At 54.7% G+C, this 21,414-nt stretch overlaps 1 protein-coding gene across 36 annotated transcripts in view; it reads left to right on the top strand.

The window, feature by feature from the left end:
* The window catches only part of afdna (afadin, adherens junction formation factor a), a 51,512-nt gene extending 30,167 nt beyond the window's left edge, over window positions 1–21,345 (top strand). For 4 of the 36 annotated variants that reach the window (XM_078942468.1, XM_078942469.1, XM_078942456.1 and 1 more), the window contains exons 9-39: window positions 891–935; window positions 1,277–1,371; window positions 3,136–3,386; window positions 3,744–3,807; window positions 4,127–4,197; window positions 4,288–4,355; window positions 5,289–5,494; window positions 7,277–7,297; window positions 8,549–8,694; window positions 8,901–8,995; window positions 9,078–9,343; window positions 9,410–9,553; window positions 9,629–9,827; window positions 9,905–10,011; window positions 11,032–11,112; window positions 12,891–12,956; window positions 13,033–13,106; window positions 13,420–13,538; window positions 13,926–14,123; window positions 14,230–14,321; window positions 14,399–14,593; window positions 14,681–14,816; window positions 14,905–15,289; window positions 15,408–15,640; window positions 15,842–16,056; window positions 16,128–16,307; window positions 16,753–16,791; window positions 17,243–17,383; window positions 18,425–18,953; window positions 20,384–20,468; window positions 20,613–21,345. In XM_078942468.1, the coding sequence (XP_078798594.1) occupies window positions 891–935; window positions 1,277–1,371; window positions 3,136–3,386; window positions 3,744–3,807; window positions 4,127–4,197; window positions 4,288–4,355; window positions 5,289–5,494; window positions 7,277–7,297; window positions 8,549–8,694; window positions 8,901–8,995; window positions 9,078–9,343; window positions 9,410–9,553; window positions 9,629–9,827; window positions 9,905–10,011; window positions 11,032–11,112; window positions 12,891–12,956; window positions 13,033–13,106; window positions 13,420–13,538; window positions 13,926–14,123; window positions 14,230–14,321; window positions 14,399–14,593; window positions 14,681–14,816; window positions 14,905–15,289; window positions 15,408–15,640; window positions 15,842–16,056; window positions 16,128–16,307; window positions 16,753–16,791; window positions 17,243–17,383; window positions 18,425–18,953; window positions 20,384–20,468; window positions 20,613–20,769 (4,703 nt within the window). In that variant the 3' untranslated portion in view covers window positions 20,770–21,345. The remainder of the gene's footprint in view (window positions 1–890; window positions 936–1,276; window positions 1,372–3,135; window positions 3,387–3,743; window positions 3,808–4,126; window positions 4,198–4,287; window positions 4,356–5,288; window positions 5,495–7,276; window positions 7,298–8,548; window positions 8,695–8,900; window positions 8,996–9,077; window positions 9,344–9,409; window positions 9,554–9,628; window positions 9,828–9,904; window positions 10,012–11,031; window positions 11,113–12,890; window positions 12,957–13,032; window positions 13,107–13,419; window positions 13,539–13,925; window positions 14,124–14,229; window positions 14,322–14,398; window positions 14,594–14,680; window positions 14,817–14,904; window positions 15,290–15,407; window positions 15,641–15,841; window positions 16,057–16,127; window positions 16,308–16,752; window positions 16,792–17,242; window positions 17,384–18,424; window positions 18,954–20,383; window positions 20,469–20,612) is intronic. The other 32 variants (XM_078942470.1, XM_078942471.1, XM_078942459.1 and 29 more) reach the window with 26 other exon arrangements.
* The last annotated feature ends 69 nt before the right edge of the window (window positions 21,346–21,414 follow it).

Genomic DNA, 21,414 nt, shown 5'->3' on the forward strand with positions numbered 1-21,414 from the left:
ATTGCAACAATTTAAAAATTATACTCCAAATGTCCCTCGTCGACATAGGTGTCAAACATCTAACATAATAGGCCTCCATCCCATTGGTCAAATGCATAAAGGGATTAATTTGATTCGTTAAATACTTCAAGCTGCCATATGATTGTTTTGCCACATTTAAGGTTTACTATTTATTGCGATTTTCACCGTCTTTTGCGATATGCATATTGCAGAGCTGGATATTGCGATAACGATAAATTTGCGGTATATTGTGCAGGCCTATAGGACACCAGCCCCCCAGGCCTGGATTTGGGCCCCCCTGGTCTAGAGCCACTTCCTCCCTAACGGAGAAATAAAGCAGAGCTCGGACACTTCACTAAGTCACCACTAGGGGGGGCGTGTGTACTATTCTACTCCAGTCTGAAACAGTAGAATCTGCTGTTTTCTGCTTCCTGATTCAGATTTGGTTGACTAATGTCTTCAGTGAGGGGTGGGGGTTTACATTTTAGTGAACTGACAAGAGGCTAAAGACCATCGTCAGGATCCTTATTATGGTCTGTCTCTTTTCAACCTTCAAACTCAAAGAACCCTAAAGTTCTGATTTCAAATGTTTTCAACTCAATGACATCACAGCGTGTGTCACTAACTAAACCTCCAGTGTTTCTCTGCTGTTCACAGCAGGATCATTCAGCCTCCTAAATGTGTCCATGCACGTACGTGCACGTGCCTGCCTGAGTGGGTTACCTGGGACTGGTGCATTTTTCCTTCTTGCTGCATTTTCACCCTGCTGTTTGTCCTTTTCCCACCTTCTGTGGCATGGTGCGCGTGTGTCTGTGCACGTGCGTGTGCATGTGTACGTGCGCTGGGTCTGGGCATCCCTCCTCTGCCTCCTGCCTGTCTGCCTGCCGTAGGCCGGGGGAATCACTATGCCTACTACGCCTATCGGCACCCAGAAGGTAAAACTGCACCTCCTCCTGTTGGCTGCTGGGAGGCGCAGCGCCTCCCCGTTATTTCAGCTCCTGGTTGATCTCCTCCAGGCTAAAAGTCATTGTTTTAAAAATAGGATTTTAACATTAGCTTCTGCTGAACGGAGTGAAGAAGATTGTAAATATGATTCAGGTTTTGTTCCTCCTCATCCTCACCGTTCAGCAACAGTTCTCCGTTTAAAGCTTTGTTCCTCCTTAACCTGCTAATTTGCTTTGACTAAACTCTGCTTACTAACCAGTTAGTCCCCCACCCCCTATCTGAAAATGATGACAGAAAAGAAGCTTCTAAACGTCTGAACTCGTCTGTCCAGATGGGTCGGACTCTCGGGACAAACCAAAGATGTACCGCCTCCAGCAGAGCATCACAGAGGTGGGCTCCGACTGCACGGACGATGGCGCCATCCAGGTAACCTCCACTGCTGAAAGTCGGCCCAGTGTGGTGTGAACTAATGAGTGAGGACTAATGTAGAAATATCAGATCTACCACTGTTTTTTGACTGTTTAATTGTTCAGTGATCTGTTGATGATCCATTAATGATCTATCTGTGATCCATCAGTGATCCATTAATGATCTGTCAGTGATCCATCAGTAATCTGTCAGCGATCCATTAATGATCCGTTAATTATCTGTCAGTATTCCGTCAGTGATCCATTAATGATCTGTCAGTGATCCATTGATGATCTGTCAGTGATCCGTTAACGATCCATTAATGATTTGTCAGTGATCCATCAGTGATCCATTGATGATCTGTCAGTGATCCATTGATGATCTGTCAGTGATCCGTTAACGATCCATTAATGATCTGTCAGTGATCCATTAATGATCTGTCGGTGATACATCAGTGATTCATTGATGATCCGTTAATGATCTGTCAGTGATCCATTGATGATCCGTTAATGATCTGTCAGTGATCCGTTAATGATCCATTAATGATCTGTCAGTGATCCATTAATGATCCATTAATGATCTGTCAGTGATCCATTAATGATCCATTAATGATCTGTCAGTGATCTGTTAATGATCTGTCGGTGATCCATTGATGATCTGTCAGTGATTTATCAGTGATCCATCAATGATCTGTCAGTGATCCATTAATGATCAATTAAAGATCCATCAGTGATCCATTTGTGATCCATCAGTGATCCATTAATGATCCGTTAATGATCTGTCAGTGAGCTATCAGTTATCCCTTAATGATCTGTCATTGAGCTATTGATGATCCCTTAATGATCTGTCAGTGATCCATTAATGATCTGTCAGTGATCCATTAATGATCCATTAATGATCTATCAGTGATCCATTAATGATCCATTGATGATCTGTCAGTGATCCATCAGTGATCCATTAATGATCTGTCAGTGATCCATTAATGATCAGTCAGTGATCTATTAATGATCCATTAATGATCTATCAGTGATCCATTAATGATCCATTGATGATCTGTCAGTGATCCATCAGTGATCCATTAATGATCTGTCAGTGATCCATTAATGATCAGTCAGTGATCTATTAATGATCCATTGATGATCTGTTAGTGATCCATTAATGATCCATTAATGATCTGTCAGTGATCCCTTAATGATCCGTCAGTGATTTATTAATGATCCATTGATGATCTGTCAGCGATCCATTAATGATCCATTAATGATCTGTCAGAGATCCATTAATGATCCATTGATGATCTGTCAGTGATCCATCAGTGATCCATCAGTGATCCATTAATGATCTGTCAGTGTTCCATTAATGATCCATTAGTGATCCATCAGTGATCCATTAATGATCTATCAGTGATCCATTAAGGATCCATTTATGATCTGTCAGTGATCCATCAGTGATCCATTAATAATCTGTCAGTGATCCATTAATGATCAGTCAGTGATCTATTAATGATCCATTGATGATCTGTCAGTGATCCATTAATGATCTGTCAGTGATCCATTAATGATCTGTCAGTGATCCATTAATGATCCATTAATGATCTATCAGTGATCCATTAATGATCCATTGATGATCGAAAGGAAAAGTGATGTTTCATATTATTATCTGGGCCAGGTGACCCACCGTACTGGTCTGTGGGTCACGTGGTACTAGGGTTGAGTACCACTGCGCTCAGTGGTTTGTTGTCAGACGGTTGTTTGTTGGTCAGTAACCGACCCCCCCCTCCCCCAGCTCCTGGGTCCAGGAGTCCTCCCCCATCACTGCAACCTGATGCACAGTGAAGGCATGGTGACGGTCACGCCGCACGGCCCCGATGCAGAAACCTTCATAGACCGGCAGCGCGTCACTGAGACCACCGTGCTGCATTCAGGCTCCACCCTCCAGTTCGGTTCGGCTCACGTCTTCAAGTTTGTGGACCCGCTGTTTGACCAGGGGGGGAAGAGGGATCCGCCCAGCGCCATGAGGGGCAGACACAAGTCTGGGTGAGAAACGTCTCCTCTTTTCCTCCTGCTGTGTTCTTTGCATTTTCTGAAGTTCGGAGATAAACTGACAGGTGGAGACGTGATGGAGGGCTGGAGGTGTGGCCTATATGTGGGCGTGGCGTCCTGCAGGGAGTGCAGGGTTCCTGCAGGTTCCTTTCTTCCTTGATCTGTTCAGAGTGTTTTCCAGAGAGAACCTGACGTTGCTGCTCTGATCAGTTCTCATGTGGTGTCTCAGAAGAGACTTCCTCTCAGTGCTGCAGTGGAAGTGCGAGCAGCAGCTCTGCACGCCCCTGAGGCGCTGGGATGGACATGGGTGGTGTCCACATGTGAGCTCTGGTGTCTGTCTGTCCTCTGCAGCAGCGTGCCAGAAAACGACCTTCACAGAGACGTCCACAGCGGAGCCGCGCTGCCAACCAGCAAGGTAAGCCGCTCTGTCATAAGACTTTCTGCTCTGATTGGATCAGTTCAGAACAGAAAAACCTCTGCGGTTCCTTAGTCTGGTTTTCATCTCCAGCTCTGCTGTCTCACTCAGAACCAAACGGTTCCTTTTAAATGAAAATGGGACTAAGTATTCAATCTAAAATGTCAGGGAGCAAAGCAGGTCTGCAGTTCAGGTGAGCAGGTAGGAGCTCCACACCTGTCCGGAGGAAAGCTCCGCCCACAGACTTCCCGCGGCGGCGCCTCGCTGAAATGTTGGGAGCGACTTCAGTCTGAATGGCTTTTCCTGCTTTTCTCTGCAGAGTTCAGGAAAGCTGGAGATGGAGAGAGGCATGGTGAAGCCCATGATCCGAGGAGAGCAGCTGGACAGCAGGTCCCCCCCCACACGTGCTCATCGCCCCCCTCCACCTGCTGAAGCCCCTCTGCTCGCGGCGTGACCTTCTCCCTTCTCTGGTCCCCTCAGGTCCCAGGACGCGTTGGCAGAACGAACAGAGCTGTGTCTTCCCGCCAGCATCGAGTTCAGAGAAAACTGTGAGTTCCCCGCCGCGTCCACGCCACGGTCGATATCTGGAAACTATTGACCCCCCGTGTAGTGGAACCCGACCCGCTCAGCGACCCAGAAACCAACAGCTGGGGAGTGATCTTTGGGGGTTTACCCAGCAGAATGGTTCTGATCCGCCATGAACAAAACGGAGCCTCCAGCCCGGTTCTGGACTTTTCTTCCTTCACCTGATAGACAGTCAGAAACGTCTGAACATCCTTCAGTCGACGGTGGTTCTGATCCGGGTTTAAAGCACCGTGTTACCCAGAATGACCCATGAAGACCTGGTCCAGGCAGACCGGGTCCAGGCAGACCTGTATACAGAACATTTTCTCAGCCTTGGTTCTGGCAGCGATCCAGATCAGTCAGCTTCTTCTGCTCTTTGCCGTCTTTGCTCCTTGGATGTTCGTGCACGTTCGTGCACGTTTCCTCAATCATTTTCCCAGACGGTGGTTGCGTGGCTCCCATAATGCACTGGGGGAAGCCATGCCAGACGCTGTGCTGGTGGCACACGTGCAGCTCAGACATCCTCTAACCACCACAGCCTGATCCATAGAAGATCAGAGCGGCTCCAGCCAACCAGACGGATTCTTTTGGGTGGTGGGTGGTGGTTCTGGTTTGTCCCACATGAAACGGGCTTTCAGGTTCTTTAGATCTGCTTCTTTGCATCCGGACTGGACGCCTTTTAGGAGTTTGTATTGAGGAGCATTTATGTTTCTGTGTGTTTGAGGTTCTGGAGAACATGTTCTCTGAGGTTCTGGATCTTCTCAAACCGACATCGGTCCAGTTCTGACCAGTATTTCTAGATCAAATAAAGAAATGACTGGACGTCTTTTGCTTCTAACGTTTCATTTAAAGAAGAAAATGATGAGCTATGACATCACATCCTGTTGATGACCTGACCCCCCCTCCTGTCCCCCCAGCTGAAGACACCTTCCTGTCTGCCATCATCAACTACACCAACAGCTCCACCGTTCACTTCAAGCTCTCCCCCACCTACGTGCTGTACATGGCGTGCCGCTTCGTCCTGTCGCCGGCGTACCGGCCCGACATCTCGCCGTCAGAGAGGACGCACAAAGTCATCGCCATCGTCAACAAGATGGTGAGCATGATGGAAGGAGTCATCCAGGTGAGTGCGGCGCTTCCTTTCTAAGACCAGTTCCGAATGTCATGAGGCGTGTGAATGCCCCCCCCTCGCCATGTTCCCGCCCGTCCGTCTGTCTGGTGGTCGTGGCGTGGAGCCTCCAAAGCGCCGCCATGTTTCTAACAAATGTTTGTCTGTCGTCGTTCTTGTCCGTGTTATGAAGGGGAGCCGCTTCTAGTTGGTCTCTAGTGTTGGTCTTGAATGTTTAGTGACGTCAGTTCTTCTGCTGGGGGGCCAGGCCCCTCCTCAGGTGTCTGCGTGTGCATAGGGCTGTGACGATAACCTCATCACCGTGGTGATATGGTGCGTGATTGGAACTACAATAAAGACATGAAATCAATAAACACATCTGCAAGTCCTGTGTTCAGACATAAAGGCTTTCTATGGGAAACCTTTTATCACTCTTCTTCTTCTCTCCTCGTCGCACCCGCCTGCCCGCGGCTGTCACTGTCTCAGAGAAGCACGCGGCACGTGCGCATTCTACTTAAACACGCACACATGCGCTGTTTCAGAAACACACACGTCTTCATTCTACAAAAGTTTGTGTCCTACGAGGAAATACGACAAATTTACTGCGTTCTAATTATTCATTTCCATTGTATTCATTTTCATTACAAGCTGTGTGTGTTCTTGAGTGGGCGACACGCCGCCCGCCAGAGGATTTTGTGTTGGGGGGGGGGGGGGGGGGGGGTATTACTGTTCTCAGTCACTCTGTAACACCAAACATGAACGCGCGCTGTTAGATTTCCATGAATATCACTACATTTTCTTGTTGGGAACTATTTTGTTAGCAGCAATGTTGCGTGTCTGTGTAAACAAAGGCAGAGCCTCCTGCCCCGCGTTTCTCATGGCTGTCAGGCTTCACGGCGACCGGAGAGGTGAAAGCGTCTGCAGTCTGTTTATTACTGGGCAATAAATAATATTCTGAGAAGATGTCTGAACCAGAGAACACAGGTGAAGGCTCACATGCAGCTAGAGAGCAGAAGAATCAACACGCACCCCGACAGACGTGTGCGCGCTTCTTCGTCCTAGTCCTACACATGACGCAGCGCGCGGACACAGTCGGTCATTCTACAACACCTACAGAGTTAGTTCATTAGTTAGATAGGTAGTAGTTAGTTGTTACTGTTATTTGTTAATAAAGAATAGTACGTTTTAATTGTATTTATTTCCGATAAAGCCGCCGGGGGATTTTGTGTTTTCTTTGGGGGGGGGGGGATGCGGTTAACCGCGCCACCGCGCCCCCTGGTGGTTCATCACTGCGGTGATCAAAAATCCGACACCGTCACAGCTCTACGTGTGCAGAACGTCCATGTTTGACGGTTTGAATCCTGCAGAGCCGATGTCAGAAACTCTGAACTGAGAAAATATCCGAGGATTTCAGATAAACATCAAATCATTGTTGACATGTGAACGAGTCCTGGGAATGGCTGCTTTAAAGCTCCGCCCCCCAGCAGGACTCTGATCCTGCCAGTGTGGCTCTTTCTGGCGTTCAGTCCCCCTTTATAAAGGGCTGGAGGTTCTGTTCCAGTGACGCAGATCCAGCTTGGTTCAGGAGGCTCAACCTGTTCACCAGCAGCCCCCTGAACACCTTCAGAGGGCTGCAGGTGTAGACGGGTCGGTTGTGGAGGATGAGGATGCTGAAGGTCACGTTGCCGCGCTGATGCTCTGTTCCATCTGTGTGTTTACATACTGTAGCTGTTGACGTGTTTTCTCTCTGTCCTGTAAACGTCTCCTCCTCCTCCTCCTCTTCCTCCTACCATCCAGGACATGCGTGAAGGGGATCAGGTAGGACAGCACATCAGCTCTCCGTGGCTTGGCGGCTGCAGACTCCTTGCCCGTCTGTCTTCTTGCTGCTGGGCCATATGGTTTCAGCCTCTTAGCTACGGCGTTTGACAGGAAAGGAGCTCAAATCAGGAGAAACGTTTCAAACCGCTGATTGAAAGTTTAGTGAGAATCCTTCCTGATTTAAGACATTAAGATGTTTTTTAAAACACAGGAAATATTTCCTGAACTGATTCAGCTCTTTGAGGAAGTTGTCTCCTCCTGAATGAACATATGGCCCAGCTCTCCTCTTTCACTCTTCTCACCTGCTTTTTGACGGCCAAACCATTGTTGCTGCTGCTTCTTTTTCTAACAGAGATGTTGAACCAAAGTGTAAATGAACGTCCTTCCCACAGCTGGAAAACTAAGCACCAACAGCAACATCCACCTGACTAATTCATTCAGCTTCCTGGACCCGCCCGGTACTAAAACCCAGAAAACCAAAGCAAGCCTTTCTGTTGTCCTCATGACGTCCTGCGTGGATGAGAGACGAGCTCCTCCGATCCTCTCCGCCTGGTCTGCTTCATTAATGCGTCTCTCACTAAATGTCTTCATCTGTGACGTCTGAAGGTTCTGGACCTTCTCGTCTCCGTCTCTCATTGCTGGCTGTTCTGAAAATGAAAGACATGTTTTTGAGGTGGGGATGGATGAGTGCAGGAACCCGCCTCTGCTCTGTGAGTGACGGGGCTGTCGGCCAATCGGCTCTGCGGACACAAGCCCCTCGCCACCGTTTAAACATCTCTTGTCGCTGCAGGCGGCTGCTCGCCACCAGCAGCTCCCGCTTTGACTTTTAGAAGAACGTCTTCTGGTCTGCAGGACACAGTAGCAGCCCCGGTTCTGGACATGAGCTGAACATCAGCCTCCGTCTGGACGGGTTAGCGTTCCGTCTGGACGGACGCAGAGACGTCTGCGGGGCAGTCGTCTGCGCGGCAGTCGTCTGCGGGGCAGTCGTCTGCGCGGCAGTGACTCCAGCTGTGTGCTGCATGTGTGCCTGCTCTGTGAAGACGTTCTGCTCTGAGGAGGAGTCACACTGAGCGTGCTCATCAGCGTGGCAGCGATGAACGGTGGGCGGGGCATGAGTCTGTCCCTGGCGTAACTACTGCTCTTTTCGACTGCCACTCAAACAGACCCCTCCCTTTGGTTCTAACACGCCTGCCGGTGGTGGTCCTGCGGCTCTAACGGCGGTTCCTCTGTGTTGTGGTGGCTGCGTTACAGAAGCAGAAGAACATCGCCGGAGCGCTGGCGTTCTGGATGGCCAACGCCTCCGAGCTGCTGAACTTCATCAAACAGGACCGAGACCTGAGTCGGATCACTCTGGACGCCCAGGACATCCTGGCCCACCTCGTCCAGATGGCCTTCAAGTCAGTAGTTTGGGGGGGGGGCAGATGTTTATCCGGCTTATGTTCAATCCCTTTAGTGCCCTTCAAAATAAAGATTGTTCGCCTTCATTCTTTGAATCCCTTGAACTGTAGACTAAAACCCGTCGTCTTCATGGTTTTCCCACATTATGCATGAGAAGGGTCAGGTGTTGAGTCTCGGGGGGGTTAACGGTCTGCGTTGGCTGCAGGTACCTGGTCCACTGTCTGCAGGCGGACCTGAACAACTACATGCCAGCTTTCCTGGACGACCCTGAGGAGCACAACCCTCAGAGTCCCAAGATAGGTACTGAGAAAAGCTGCTCGCTGCCGGGTTCTGGTTCCGGTTCTGTTCCCAGCAGGATCTCAGGTTTTGTCGTTCTCCCCAGAGGACGTCCTGCACACGCTGTCGGGCGCCATGTCCCTACTGCGGCGCTGCCGGGTCAATGCCGCACTGACCATCCAGCTGTTCTCTCAGCTGTTCCACTTCATCAACATGTGGCTGTTCAACAAGCTGGTGACGGATGCAGACTCAGGGCTGTGCTGTCACTACTGGGGGGCCATCCTGAGGCAGCAGCTCAGCCACATCGAGGCGTGGGCCGAGAAGCAGGGCCTGGAGCTCGCCGCTGACTGCCACCTGAGTCGCATCGTGCAGGTGAGTGCCGGTCGGGGCCGTGTCCGTGAAGGTCGGCGCTCCTCTGAACGGCGTTCGTGTCCTCAGGCCACCACCCTGCTGACCATGAACAAGTACTCCAAGGAGGACGTGCAGAACATCCACAGCACCTGCTTCAAGCTGAACTCTCTGCAGCTTCACGCCTTACTGACCAACTACCACTGTGCCCAGGGGGAGCCCTACATCCCTCCGGTAAGACGGGAACTCCTGGAACCCTGCTGCTGGGTCTGCAGGGAGCCTGGCTGAACGGGTCCTTCTTCTGCGCAGGAACTGATCAACGAGGTGGTGGCGGTGGCAGAGAACACCGCCGATGAGCTGGCGAGGAGTGACGGCAGAGAGGTGCAGCTGGAAGAGGATCCGGACCTGCAGCTGCCCTTCCTCCTCCCTGAAGACGGTTACTCCTGCGACGTGGTGCGTAACCTCCCCAACGGCCTGCAGGACTTCCTGGAGCCGCTGCTGCAGAGAGGTGAGCGTCCGACCCTGCGGCCTCCTGGAGGCTTCCTTCAAAGAGCGGCGACTCACCTGCTCTCCAACCTTTGACAGATTTCTGCCGGCTGCTTCCTCATCCGCGCTCTCCCGGTACTTGGACCGTCCACTTTGAAGGAGCCGACTGTGACAACCACTTCTCTGCTGCTGAAACCTCCGACATGGTAAAAGCGTCTGAGGGCGGGGCTTGTTTCATGACCACAATCCCCTTCCCCGCTCCAGCTGCATCAAAGTCCCGGTCAGGCCGCCCCTTGTACCTTTTTGGACCTCCAGACGGCATCAGTCTGATCTGTGATGGTTCCTGCTGCTCAAGATCCCCTGGATCAGGTGTTTCCAGCTTACTGGTGCATGCTGGGAAGAGCAGGGAATGCTGGAAAACAGGCAGGACTCCATGCTCCTCCTCTCTGTCCAGACCAGCCGTCCAGCAGGGGGCAGTACACCTGCTCTAGTTTACCGTAATGAATGGTCTGTCCGCGGTCTATGCGACCCAGTTTTGGATATTCTGTAAACCGCTGATCCCTACCAGAGGTCCCCAACCCCCCCAGTGTGAGAGATGGGACCTTTTTGTAGGTTCATTTAAAAGCTGACTGTTAAGGAAGTTTTATTTTGAAAAGCTCCTGTTCTCCACATCAGTCTATAGTAAGGCAGGTCTGTTTGGAGAGCAGAGACATAAAACAGGAAATGATCAGAGTGGATGTAAACACCACAACATCTATAGGACCGTACGGCTCCTCCCACCCCCACATTAAAACGCCAAACAACTGACATGAGGAGAGAAGAAGAAGAAGAAGAAGAAGAACCTTTGCTTAACGTACTCCACCCTACGAGGACACTCCCACTGACCGTACAAACATGGTGGACGCACATTTATGGCGCTGTACTTTGGCGTCAGAGGCTGCAGTGACTGAACGTTTACAGTGAGGCTCACACAAACGTTCAGTCTGTCAGCAGCTCTTCCCTCCGCCCACCCGTCTGTGGTTTTCATTCTTGACTCCACGCCAGCAGCCACAGGTTCCTCTGTGGTCTTTGCCCCGGATCCCGCCCTCATTCCTCCCTTTTTCTCACCCCTCCCTCCGTTCTCTGCCCCGCCCGGCTCCACTTGGCGTTTGCTCGCAGACGTGTTTGATCCTCGCCGGGTCCTTCGTCCGTCTCACGCTTCTCCTCTGCTGTCCGTCTCTTTTCAGCCAATGAGGAAAGAACCGGAGGTTGTCACGGTAACGCTGAAGAAGCACAACGGCATGGGCCTGAGCATCGTGGCCGCCAAGGTGAGGAGCAGCACCTGAACGTTTGAGGGGCGTGGGAGGCCGGCCCTCCCACTCACAGCAGCCGGAGGGTCTCTGCTTCCAGATGCAGATCACATGGTTCTGGAGGTTCTAGAGGTTTACTGTAGCGGGACCAGATAATTTAACTGAACCAGGCTGAAGGACATGCCATCTGTGATTGGTCCACAGCAGCCCCCCCCCCCCCCCCCCCCCCCCCCCCCCCCGTTCCGTCTCTCTGTCTTGTTTCCTGAAGTCGGGAGTCTTCCTGTATGGTGTTTGTGCACGCGGCAGGGTGGGGGTGGGGGCAGGAGGTGCCGAGGAGACCCGACTGTTTGTTTTCAAACCTGTGAGGATAGTGCGGCGGGCGTGGGGTGTGGGGGGGCCGGCAGGTGGGGCTGGTTTCAGCAGCTGTTGTGGTCTGGGCTAAGCCTCTCCTGGTGTGCACGTGTGTGCTGGTGCAGTGGGCGTGCACGCGTGTGGAGCTGCGGCGGTGCCCCTCCTCCTGCAGTGGGACAGAATGCTCCGGTTCTGCAGAACCTTCCTGCTCATTGGGGAAGACTTTGTAAATGCTGGGTGACGGCGTTCCTGTCCTCCTCGCGCTCTGGAGCCCTCTGCGTTCCCTTTCCCCCCGCCTGCATCCATAAACGCTGGTTTGGAGCAGCTGGACGGATTTCCTGCAGCCGCTGTAATTGGGGTGGGGGGCTCTGGACGTGTTGGTTCTTATTCTTCAGAATAAAAGCCTGCTGCTCCGGTCTGGAAGCTGAGGAGCGGCTGCAGGATGTGGTTTTCTGTGGTGGGCTGGAGAGACCAGGTAACCGGGGTCACTGCAGGTCATGGTGGGGGGTGGGGGTCGTAATTCGCTCCACGCTTTCTGCCACTGTGTTGCTCCAAATGCAGCCACAGCCTCAGGAGGAGCGCGCACCTCCTCCTGGTTTACGGGGTTCCTCTCTAGACGTGCGTTTGTTTGGTTCCCTAACATTCCTAGCCCTTTAGCTGCGCTCACAGCCGCCTACAGCGTTCACACTGGACAGGCAGGGAGGGGCTTCCTCCTCTCCTGGAGTGGAGTGAAATGTCGTAAATCTGTCACTCAGACCTTTTCTCCCTTCCATGAATGACACAAACCTGGATTATTCGTTTCCAGAACTGCCATGATCCGTTTTCAAACGGATGGAGGCGGTCTGATGAGCACGCTTTGCTGAGGTCAACTTATGAGCGTGCACTTGCCCCGCCCTTGAGGCTTCAGGGGGTGTGGCTTCTGAGATGACAGCGTTGGTGTCACATTCTGTTGTTTTTCAGAGAACCTGCTGCAGCTGCTTCCATAGTCTTGTTTTGGTGGAGGCTGGGGTCATAGTGGGGGTGGGGCGGCCTGCTCCCCCCCCCCGGGGGGGCAGCAACAATGAGAGGATGTGCGCCACAAACGGCTGTTTCCTGTCTCAGCACCTTCTGAACCGGATCAGAGGCGCTGGATGGACGGTCTCCAGGTTTCTGTGGAACGGCTGCTGGGCTGTTTGGACCAGATGTTCTGGTTCTTCCACACAAAGTTTGGACCTGAAGGGAAGCTCCTGGGACTGTGGAAAATGTTTTCTGGTTTGGACGTTCAGCTTTTAAAAGCATCAGTTGGAGCTTCCTGAAGGTCAATAGGACAGAGTCCAGGAAGAGGGAGAGCTGTGGTTCTCGTTAAACTCTTCTTCATTTGGAGCTGGAGAACCTGAACTGCCTCCTCGGTTTGAGGTTCTGTTTCAGTTCCTTGGCCGTACCTGACCCGTGTGGTTCCTCTGCAGGGCGCCGGGCAGGAGAAGCTAGGGATCTACATCAAGTCTGTGGTTAAAGGTGGAGCTGCGGATAACGTGAGTACTGCCGCTGACACAGGAGGCCCCGCCCCTCCAGGTCCTCCCCGCTCACGAGGCATCTGTGCCGTTGCAGGACGGCCGTCTGGCGGCAGGCGACCAGCTGCTGAGCGTGGACGGCCGCAGCCTGGTGGGACTGTCGCAGGAGAGGTGAGATCCCAGCGTCACGTCCTCCTCCTGGGAGGAGGTCTCAGATCAGGAGGTCTGAGATGAACCACAAAGTGACAACACTGGGTTTAAAAATGAGGGGGGGGTCAGAACCTACTTAACGCCAGCAGGAGTTTATCCAACCAAACCTCCTCTGCATGGAAGAGATGCTGAGTTTCCATCAGCTAAAGAAACCGAGAGTTGGAAAGTTTGTCCTGTTTGATCTCAGAGGAGTTGATTAGTCGTGTGTGTGTGTTTGTATTTGTGTGTGTATTTGTGCGTGTGTGTTTATGTGTGTGTTTGTGCGTGTGTTCAGAGCGGCAGAGCTGATGACGAGGACGGGCGCCGTCGTGACTCTGGAAGTTGCCAAGCAGGGCGCCATTTACCACGGTCTGGCGACGCTCCTCAACCAGCCGAGCCCCATGATGCAGAGAGGTGAGCTGGGGGTCAAAGGTCAGGAAGGGTTCCTGCAGATGTTGGAATCTGGAATGATTTTATTAAATCAAACCAAAAAGCTTCTTTTATTTTCATTTTGGAAAAAGCTCAAAGGGGTGTGGTCACAAGTTGCAGTGCTGTCTATCAAGGTGGTGGATAAGGGGAGGAGCCTAAGCAGGCCTGTTAAGTCTTCCAGAACCAGGTTTAGGTGGGATAGAAATGTCTCATACATGTGGACAAAGGGATTGAGGAGCTGCAGGTGGGGTTAGTCTGGACCGATCCTCATCTGCTGTAATGTGAGCACAGATGCAGGAGAAGGGTCTGAGGTTTGGTTACCGCGGCGATAAGCCGTCAGACAGGAGACCTGATGCTCTGAATCCGTCTCAGCCGCAGACCGAGGCCGCGACAAGAACGGCAAGATGCGGCCGAAGAGCGAAGGCTTCGAACTCTACAGCAACTCCGTGCAGAACGGGTCTCCGGAGAGCCCGCAGCCCGGATGGGACCCCTACCCCGAACCCAAGAAGACGGGGGAGGACAGACTCCTGAAGAACCGCCTGGACCACCGCTCCAGCCCCAACGTGGCCAGTAAGTCGGACGCTCGGCTGTTCCTCAGACGGGTTCTGACACGTCCAGTATAGTTCTGCTGTGGTGTAACGGAACCGCTGGGGTTCTGTGGTTTCTGCTCCTTCAGACCAGGGCCAGAGTCCTGCCAGCAAGTCCATGTACCCCGGAGGCCCCGGCACCAAGATCACCTCCGTCTCCACGGGGAACCTGTGTGCAGACGTAAGTCCCTGACACCCCCATGAGGAATGTCCCACTGAAGCTCACCTCCTCCTCTTCCTCCTCCTCCTCCTCCTCAGGACGAGCCCTCCCCTCCTCACCCAGAGGCCTACCCCATCCCCACCCAGACCTACCCCAGGGAGTACTTCACTGTCCCGGCCTCCAAGAGCCAGGACCGCGTGGTCGGCATGGGTCAGGGCCCCCCCCAGCACTGGCAGGGCATGGAGGACAGAGAGCGCCTCCCCCTGATGGACAGCCTCCACAACAGCATGCAGGTGGGTCAGCAGGACCCCTCCTCACACACACACACATACAGCTTTGGACTCGAGCCCCCCCCTCACAGATGTTCTTTTCTCCTCCAGAGGGTCGACCACTCGCAGGAGGACCTGTACCCGCCCCCGGGGGGCCTCCGACCTGACGAGCGCCTACTGCCACACTACCCACAGGATTACCAGCCCCCTCACCGAGACCTGGACTACCAGAGGGCCCCCCCAGGAGGTGAGGATGACGTTGACCCCCGGGGTTCATACCAGAAAGGGGGGGTCAGCACATAGTCCAGTAATCAGCGGTTCCTTTGTCCCCGCAGGTCACGGAGGGCTGGACCACTGGCCCCCCCAGCCTCAGGTGTCCTCCTCGTTGGAGTCGTCCACCTCCAGCCAGGAGCACCTGAACTTCTCCGCCTCGTCCTCCAAAAGCACCACCCAGAAGACCGGGCCGGGCCGCTGGAAGACCCCCAACGCGCCCCACGCCGGCCCCCCACACATGGGCCAGGCGCCGTCCCGCTCCGACCTGCCCCCGCCTCCCCCGCCGCCTCCCGCTCCCTACGATCACTACGACCCTCAGGCTGAGCTGCCACTGCCGCCGCCCCCCGCCATCGCCCCGGTAACGGCCCAGCAGGCGGCCGACCGCAGGAAGAGGGAGGAGCAGCAGAGGTGGTACGAGAAGGAGAAGGCGCGTCTGGAGGAGGAGAGGTGAGGATTCTGTCTGGCGGCAGCGTTTGCCCCCCCTGCTGGCGGCAGCGTTTGCCCCCCCTGCTGGCGGCAGCGTTTGCCCCCCCTGCTGGCCGCTCAGATCCGCTTTCTCCTTCAGGGAGAGGAAGAGGCGGGAGCAGGAGAGGAAGCTGGGCCAGATCCGGCCCAATCCCGTGATGCCCGTCCAACCCCAAAACAACGGTGGGCCCATGCTCCCCCCTCACCACCAGCCCCCCATGGCCTCTGTGGCCCCGCCCCAGCCGTACCAGCTCCAGCCTCCACCAACCAGACCAGAGAAACTGTCCAGCCTGCCGCGGTCGGCGGTGCCCCCGCCCGCCAGCGCTTCCACAGGTAAGTGCTCACCTTAAACGTCCCTGTTCAGATGATGACCTGGGTGTGACCCCAGGTTTGGGGGGGGGGCTCCCAGGATGTGTGAAAACAGCTGTTCCCAGATGTCTGTGGCTGAACATTTTGACGGACAGGAGCGTCTCCGTGTTCTGGTCTGAAGCGGGTCCAAAGGCGTGTTCTGATCCCATGTTCCCGTGACTGCAGGTGTGGACACGGTGATCCGGGAGCTGCTCCCCCAGCAGCAGCCCAGAACCATCGAGAGGCGGGACCTGCAGTACATCACCATCAGTAAGGAGGACGTCCTGACCAGCGACAGCCTGTCTCCGGACCCGTGGAAGAGAGACGCCCGCGAGAAGGCCGAGAAGCAGCAGCAGCTCCACATCGTGGACCTGCTGGACAAGGAGATCCAGGAGCTCCAGGTGGGACCAGCCGCTCCCCCAGGAGCACACGCCGGTGACCCCCCCACCCCTAAAGGTGTGCTGCTCCTCAGGCCAAGCCGGAGAGGACGGCGGAGGAGAGCGACCGGCTCCGGAAGCTGATGCTGGAGTGGCAGTTCCAGAAACGGCTGCAGGAGTCCAAGCAGAGCGAGGAGGACGAGGAGGAGGAGGACGACGAAGACGTGGACACCATGCTGATCATGCAGAGGCTGGAGGCCGAGAAGAGAGCCAGGGTGAGACGGGGAGGGGGGGTCCGTGTGAGAGAGGAGGAGCGCCGCGGGAATCCCACTTCTGTTTTTCAAACTCCGTTACCCATCAGCCCCCCCTCCAAGAGCCCAGGCTGATGGGGGGGGGGGAACAGAACCAGCTTCAAAGACGGGAAGGCGCCCCCCTCCCCGACATGAATGTGCATCTGCAACACGCTTCTGCCATCGCTTTGCCATGCTGACCCGCTGGGGGGGGGTTCAAAGAGGGGGGTCCAGTCCAACATGCAGGTGTCCCAGACAGCATTGCTTGGGTTTGAATTGGCGTGGGGGGGTCCTTCTCTTAGTTTTCTGCAGCCCCCCCATCTCCTCAGTTTCTTCCTCCTGTTTTCTGTAATGGATGGGAACCCCCCCCCGTTTCTGGTATTTAGCCTTTTTTCTTATCTCCCCCCCCCTGACTGTTCTTCTTCTGCAGCAGCAGACTGCTGTCCCAGCTATCTCTGTTCTAGACTTGGTATGTTGGACTTTCCTGTCCCCGCCCTTACATCACTTCCTGTCCCACCCTTACATCACTTCCTGTCCACCGTCTGTGTCTCTCCTCTTTGTGGGGGGGTTGATGTGTGGCTGGGGGAGAGCCACGGGGCGTGGGGGGGCATGGCTGCACGTTTACGTGGAACCTGCATGGCTGAATGCATCAGTGGGGGGGGGGGGGCATGGTTGTGGTTATGTGGATTTTGTTGACCCCTCCCTCATCCATCCATCTGTGTGAGCTGTGCCCCCTCCCTCCTTCAGGGGCGCCGTTCTCATTGGAGGCCAACAAAAATTAGTGTCCATCCGAGGGAGGCGGCCTCGCACGCGTCATGTGACAGTGTTTGTGAGCAGGGGGCGGGGCTTGCTGCATGTGGGTGTTTGCGTCTGTGGTGCGCCGCCGCGGCGTCTGACCCGCCTGCTTGTTTGTCGATCAGCTGCAGGACGAGGAGCGGCGCCGCAAGCAGCAGCTGGAGGAGATCCGGAAGCGGGAGGCGGAGGAGCAGGCCAAGCAGCAGCTGGAGGAGGAAAGGAGGTGGAGGGAAGAGGAGCGCGTCAGGCGGGAGGCGGAGGAGAAGGTCGGTGTCACCCGTTCCCTGGCGCCGGACTGCAGGCGTCTGCTGCACGACTCTGACACCTTTACACGCTCGCCGCTGTTCTCGCCACTGACATGACACGACGCGTAGACGCTCCTGCGGGCGTCTCCTCCAGAGCACGCCGTGATCCGGATGAGACCCGGTTCTCCAGAACACGGCGTGATCCGGGTGTCATCGCCATCAGCCTCCCAGGATCTGATCAGAAACGCCTTTACGTCCATCAGAACCTTCATCCAAACTCAGTCAGGAAATGATCGTTTCTGGATACTTTCAAAATAAAAGCTCTGGTCGTGAGAGATGTTAGCGGAGCTGGAAGCCCGGCGTTATGACATCATCACCCGGCGGCGTTCATGTCGAGCGCGCGTGTAAAGGTGTCGGTGACCTGAAAGCAGCAGAGGAGGAGGAAGTGGGAGGAGCCTGCAGCGGTCGTCCTGGATGCTGCACCCCCCCTCCACAGAGGAAAGCTGATGTTAGGACTGCTGCCCCCCCACTTAAGTGTTAATGTTGTGTTGGTGGCCCCCACCTGTACAGGTTTCAGCCCCCCCTTAATGTGTTGATGTTGTAAGTGCACCCCCCCCCCGCAGCATCATGTCTCATGTTTTGTGGGGGGGGGGCTTTACTTTTTAGTTCTTCCATCAGCAAGGCTGCAGTGCAGACCCCCCCCCCCCATCATCATACTCCATACATTCATAGAGACCCTCAGGGTCATCCCCCCCCCCCCCCATCATACCACCTTCAGTTCATTCATGCCCCCCCAAGCATAGAACAGGTCTGCAGACAACAGCCCCCCCCACACCAGGGCAGATGTCATCACCATGGAGACCGGCTGAGAAGAGTCTAGAACGGGGGGGCGTCCAGTCCTGTTCCTCCTTCTGTGAGGGCGGGGTCTAGTTTGGGGGTGGCTGGTCCAGTGGGGGGGTTGGCCCCTCCCTGATGAGTCTTAGCTACTCCCCCAAACGTGTCTGTAGCTAGTTAGCAGGAGCCAGTGAGGGTGGGGTTTACTAACAGGTTGTCCCTCCCCAGAGGAGACAGGAGGAGGAGTACTACGCCCGCCTGGAGGCGGAGCGGCGGCGGCAGCACGAGGAGGCGGAGAGAAAGCTGCTGACCCCCGACGAGCCGGCCGGTCTGTATCGGCCCCCGCTGCCTCGGGATTACCAACCCCCCGCCCCTAACAACCCTACTAACACCCCCCCACCCCCGCCACAGAGAAACGCCTCTTACCTCAAAACCCAGGTCTCCTCCCCCGACACGCTCTACACCGCCACGTTCGTCTCCAGCGCCGGAGATGAGGAAGACGAGGACGAAGGCCCCAGAGGCGGCGGCCAATCAGGTCAGGCCAAGCAGACGGCGACCCGGAAGTCCTACAGCGACCTTCCGGCCGCCGCCTCAGCCAACCCCAGCAGGCCTCAGCCGCCGCCCATCGCGCGCAAGCCCCGCCCCGTTTCTGACGGCATCTTCCTGTCCGGCTCCTTCCAGCCGCCCAACAACTCCAACAGTACGGCCCCCCCCCTTCCTTCTAAACCCAGCTCCGGCCCCCCAGGAGGCGTGAAAGGTAGAACAGAGAGGGGAGGGAGGCGGGCCCATCGCGGCCCCCCCTCACAACTTCCTCTTCTTCTCCTTCAGGGTTTAGGTTTCCTGTTCTCTTTGGGGGGGTCACATCCTTTCACTGTCTTTATTCATGATCCATGGACCCCCCCATCAATCATGTTTCTTTGTATCTGGGTGTCTGTAGTTTCTTCTCCACTGCTCTCCCCCCCCACGAGCACCAGAGATCAGAAAAAAGCAATCGACCCCCCCTGCAGACTGAGACCTTCAGAGCCAATCACAGTACTGTTGGTGTTGTCGCTCTGCCCCCCCCCCCCCCCCCCCTGCTTAGCTTCAAAGCAAGGAGACGTCATTTCACCCTCATAGACCCCCCCCCCCCTTAACAGTGAGAGACTCAGCTGTTTGTCTGTGTTTGTTTGACCCCCCCCCCCATGAATGGAGCAGACCAAACTCTGAGGGGGCGTCGTCTAAAACCAGCTTTGAAGCTGCTGTCCTTTGATCCTCTCTGGAGAAGCTCCGCCCAGAACCCCCCCCCACCCAGCAGACATGTCCAGACTCCTCCTCCTCCTGGTTCTGGTCCAAACATCCTCAGACAAACAGCTGAAGCAGACTGAACTGGTTCTGCCCCTGCCGTCCTGGAGGGGGCGCTCTCACCTGCCGTACAGGACCTCAGTTCATCCCACTAATGCCCCCACCTCCCCATACCCCCCAGGAATGAGCCTGCATGTCTCCAGCTCTGCGTTCTCCTTGTCTTTTGCTTTTTGCTGCCTGATGCTCTCTGCCTGATCTCCTCCCAGGCTCCTCCTTCTGCTTTCTTAGCTCCTCCTCCTAAAACCAGAGGCCCCGCCCTGAGCTCCCAGCTCTGGAAGCTCTGACTCAGAAAAACCAGAATTTTCTGGTCTGAACCACGCCATGTTCTGTGGTGATGCCGTCTCTGTTTGCACCCGGACTGTTCTGACCCCCCAGCAGAACCACGGAGGCGTTAAAGCTCCCATCAGATTAAACCCATCACTTTCAGAACCTCCTCCAGCTCCTAACCCTGACCCGGTTGGTTCTAATGTTCTCCTAAAACATCTGGATTTAGGACCGGCTGCTGCTGGGCTCTGCAGAACCTCAGGATCTTCTGGGTTCTAGGTGCAGACAGGGACCGGCCTCACCAGGGAGTCTGTGGAGTCTCTGGGTTGGTTCTGGTGAACCGGCTCAGGATGATCTCCTGCTGTGACCCAAACTTTGCTCCTTCTAGCTGTTCTGGTTCCGGACTCGGCCTAACGCTTCTCTTCTGCTTTGGCTGCTCTGTGAGGAAGAACTGTGGACCAGAGGAGCTGCTGGGTTCCGTTGGTCTAAAACCGAACGGAAAGTCCGGGAGGTTCTGGGACCCAGCAGCTCCTCGGGTCGTAGTGGTTCTGAAGAACAAGGCTGACTGATGTTCTTGTGCAGGATTTGGTTCACACACTGGAAACCCGGCAGGCGTTGTAGGAACCGGAGAAGTCTACAAGGATCCGAGGGACCGATGGGCCAAGAGGTGAGTCCCGTTCTGCGTGGGGGCGGGGCTAGAGCACAGCTGGTGTTTTCAGCCTGAGGAGGGGGCCGCTGTGCTCTAAGCTCCGCCCCCTCGGACCAACGGTGCAGCGGCGGGTGTCCTCACAGCCGTGTGTGGTGTCTGCAGTCAGGAGCAGGAGAACTCCGTCCCCGGCGGCGCCCCCGAGAGCCTCACCTTCAAGGAGCGCCAGCGTCTCTTCTCCCAGGGGAAGGAGGTGTCCAACAAGGTCAAGGCGTCTCGCAAACTCATGGAGCTGGAGAACGAGCTCAACACCAAGCAGTAGGGCCCAGGCGTCGCCACGGAGACGCCGCCTCCGCTGAACTGCAGCCTCCGGCGCCGCCGTCTAGCCCTCCCTGCCTCTGTCGCTCACAGACGTAGATCGATAAAGCACTGTACATTTTGAATCCTATGTAGTTCAGAGGAGGAGGATCTATTTTTGTTTGGAAAGTGGTTCTGGGGTGAAGGATCAGACTATTCTCATTTTTAATTTTTTAAATATGAACATTTTTATCCTTTTTTTTGTTCTTTCCGTGTTTCTTTCATAACTCCGGTTCTGTTCTGCTGCAGAACCGGTTCCAGCCTGGTCCTGGTTCCTTTGTTCAGCATTGCATCCACAGCTGCAGTTCTTCTGAACTGAGAGGATGTTTCTGTAAATACTGCAGTGACCCCCCCCCCCCGGTTCTCTCACGGCGCCGGTTCTCCCTCCGTTTGCTTTTACAGATATTTATTTCAGACTTTAAATGTAGCTCAGCAGGAACATCTCAGCTGATCGGAGACACTTTTCCTTTGTAGGTTTCAAACCAACCAATCAGATGTTTAGCCTTTTGTAAATCATTAATAAATAGATTTTTCAACACTTGGACTGTTTCCCGCTGCTTCCATCCCCGACAGCACCACCCAGTGGTGGACGACAGAACTGAACCCTGCA

This window comes from Oryzias latipes, chromosome 24 (assembly GCF_053564925.1).
Source record: "Oryzias latipes strain Hd-rR chromosome 24, Olatipes_Hd-rR_3.1".
Classification (NCBI taxonomy): Eukaryota; Metazoa; Chordata; class Actinopteri; order Beloniformes; family Adrianichthyidae; genus Oryzias; species Oryzias latipes.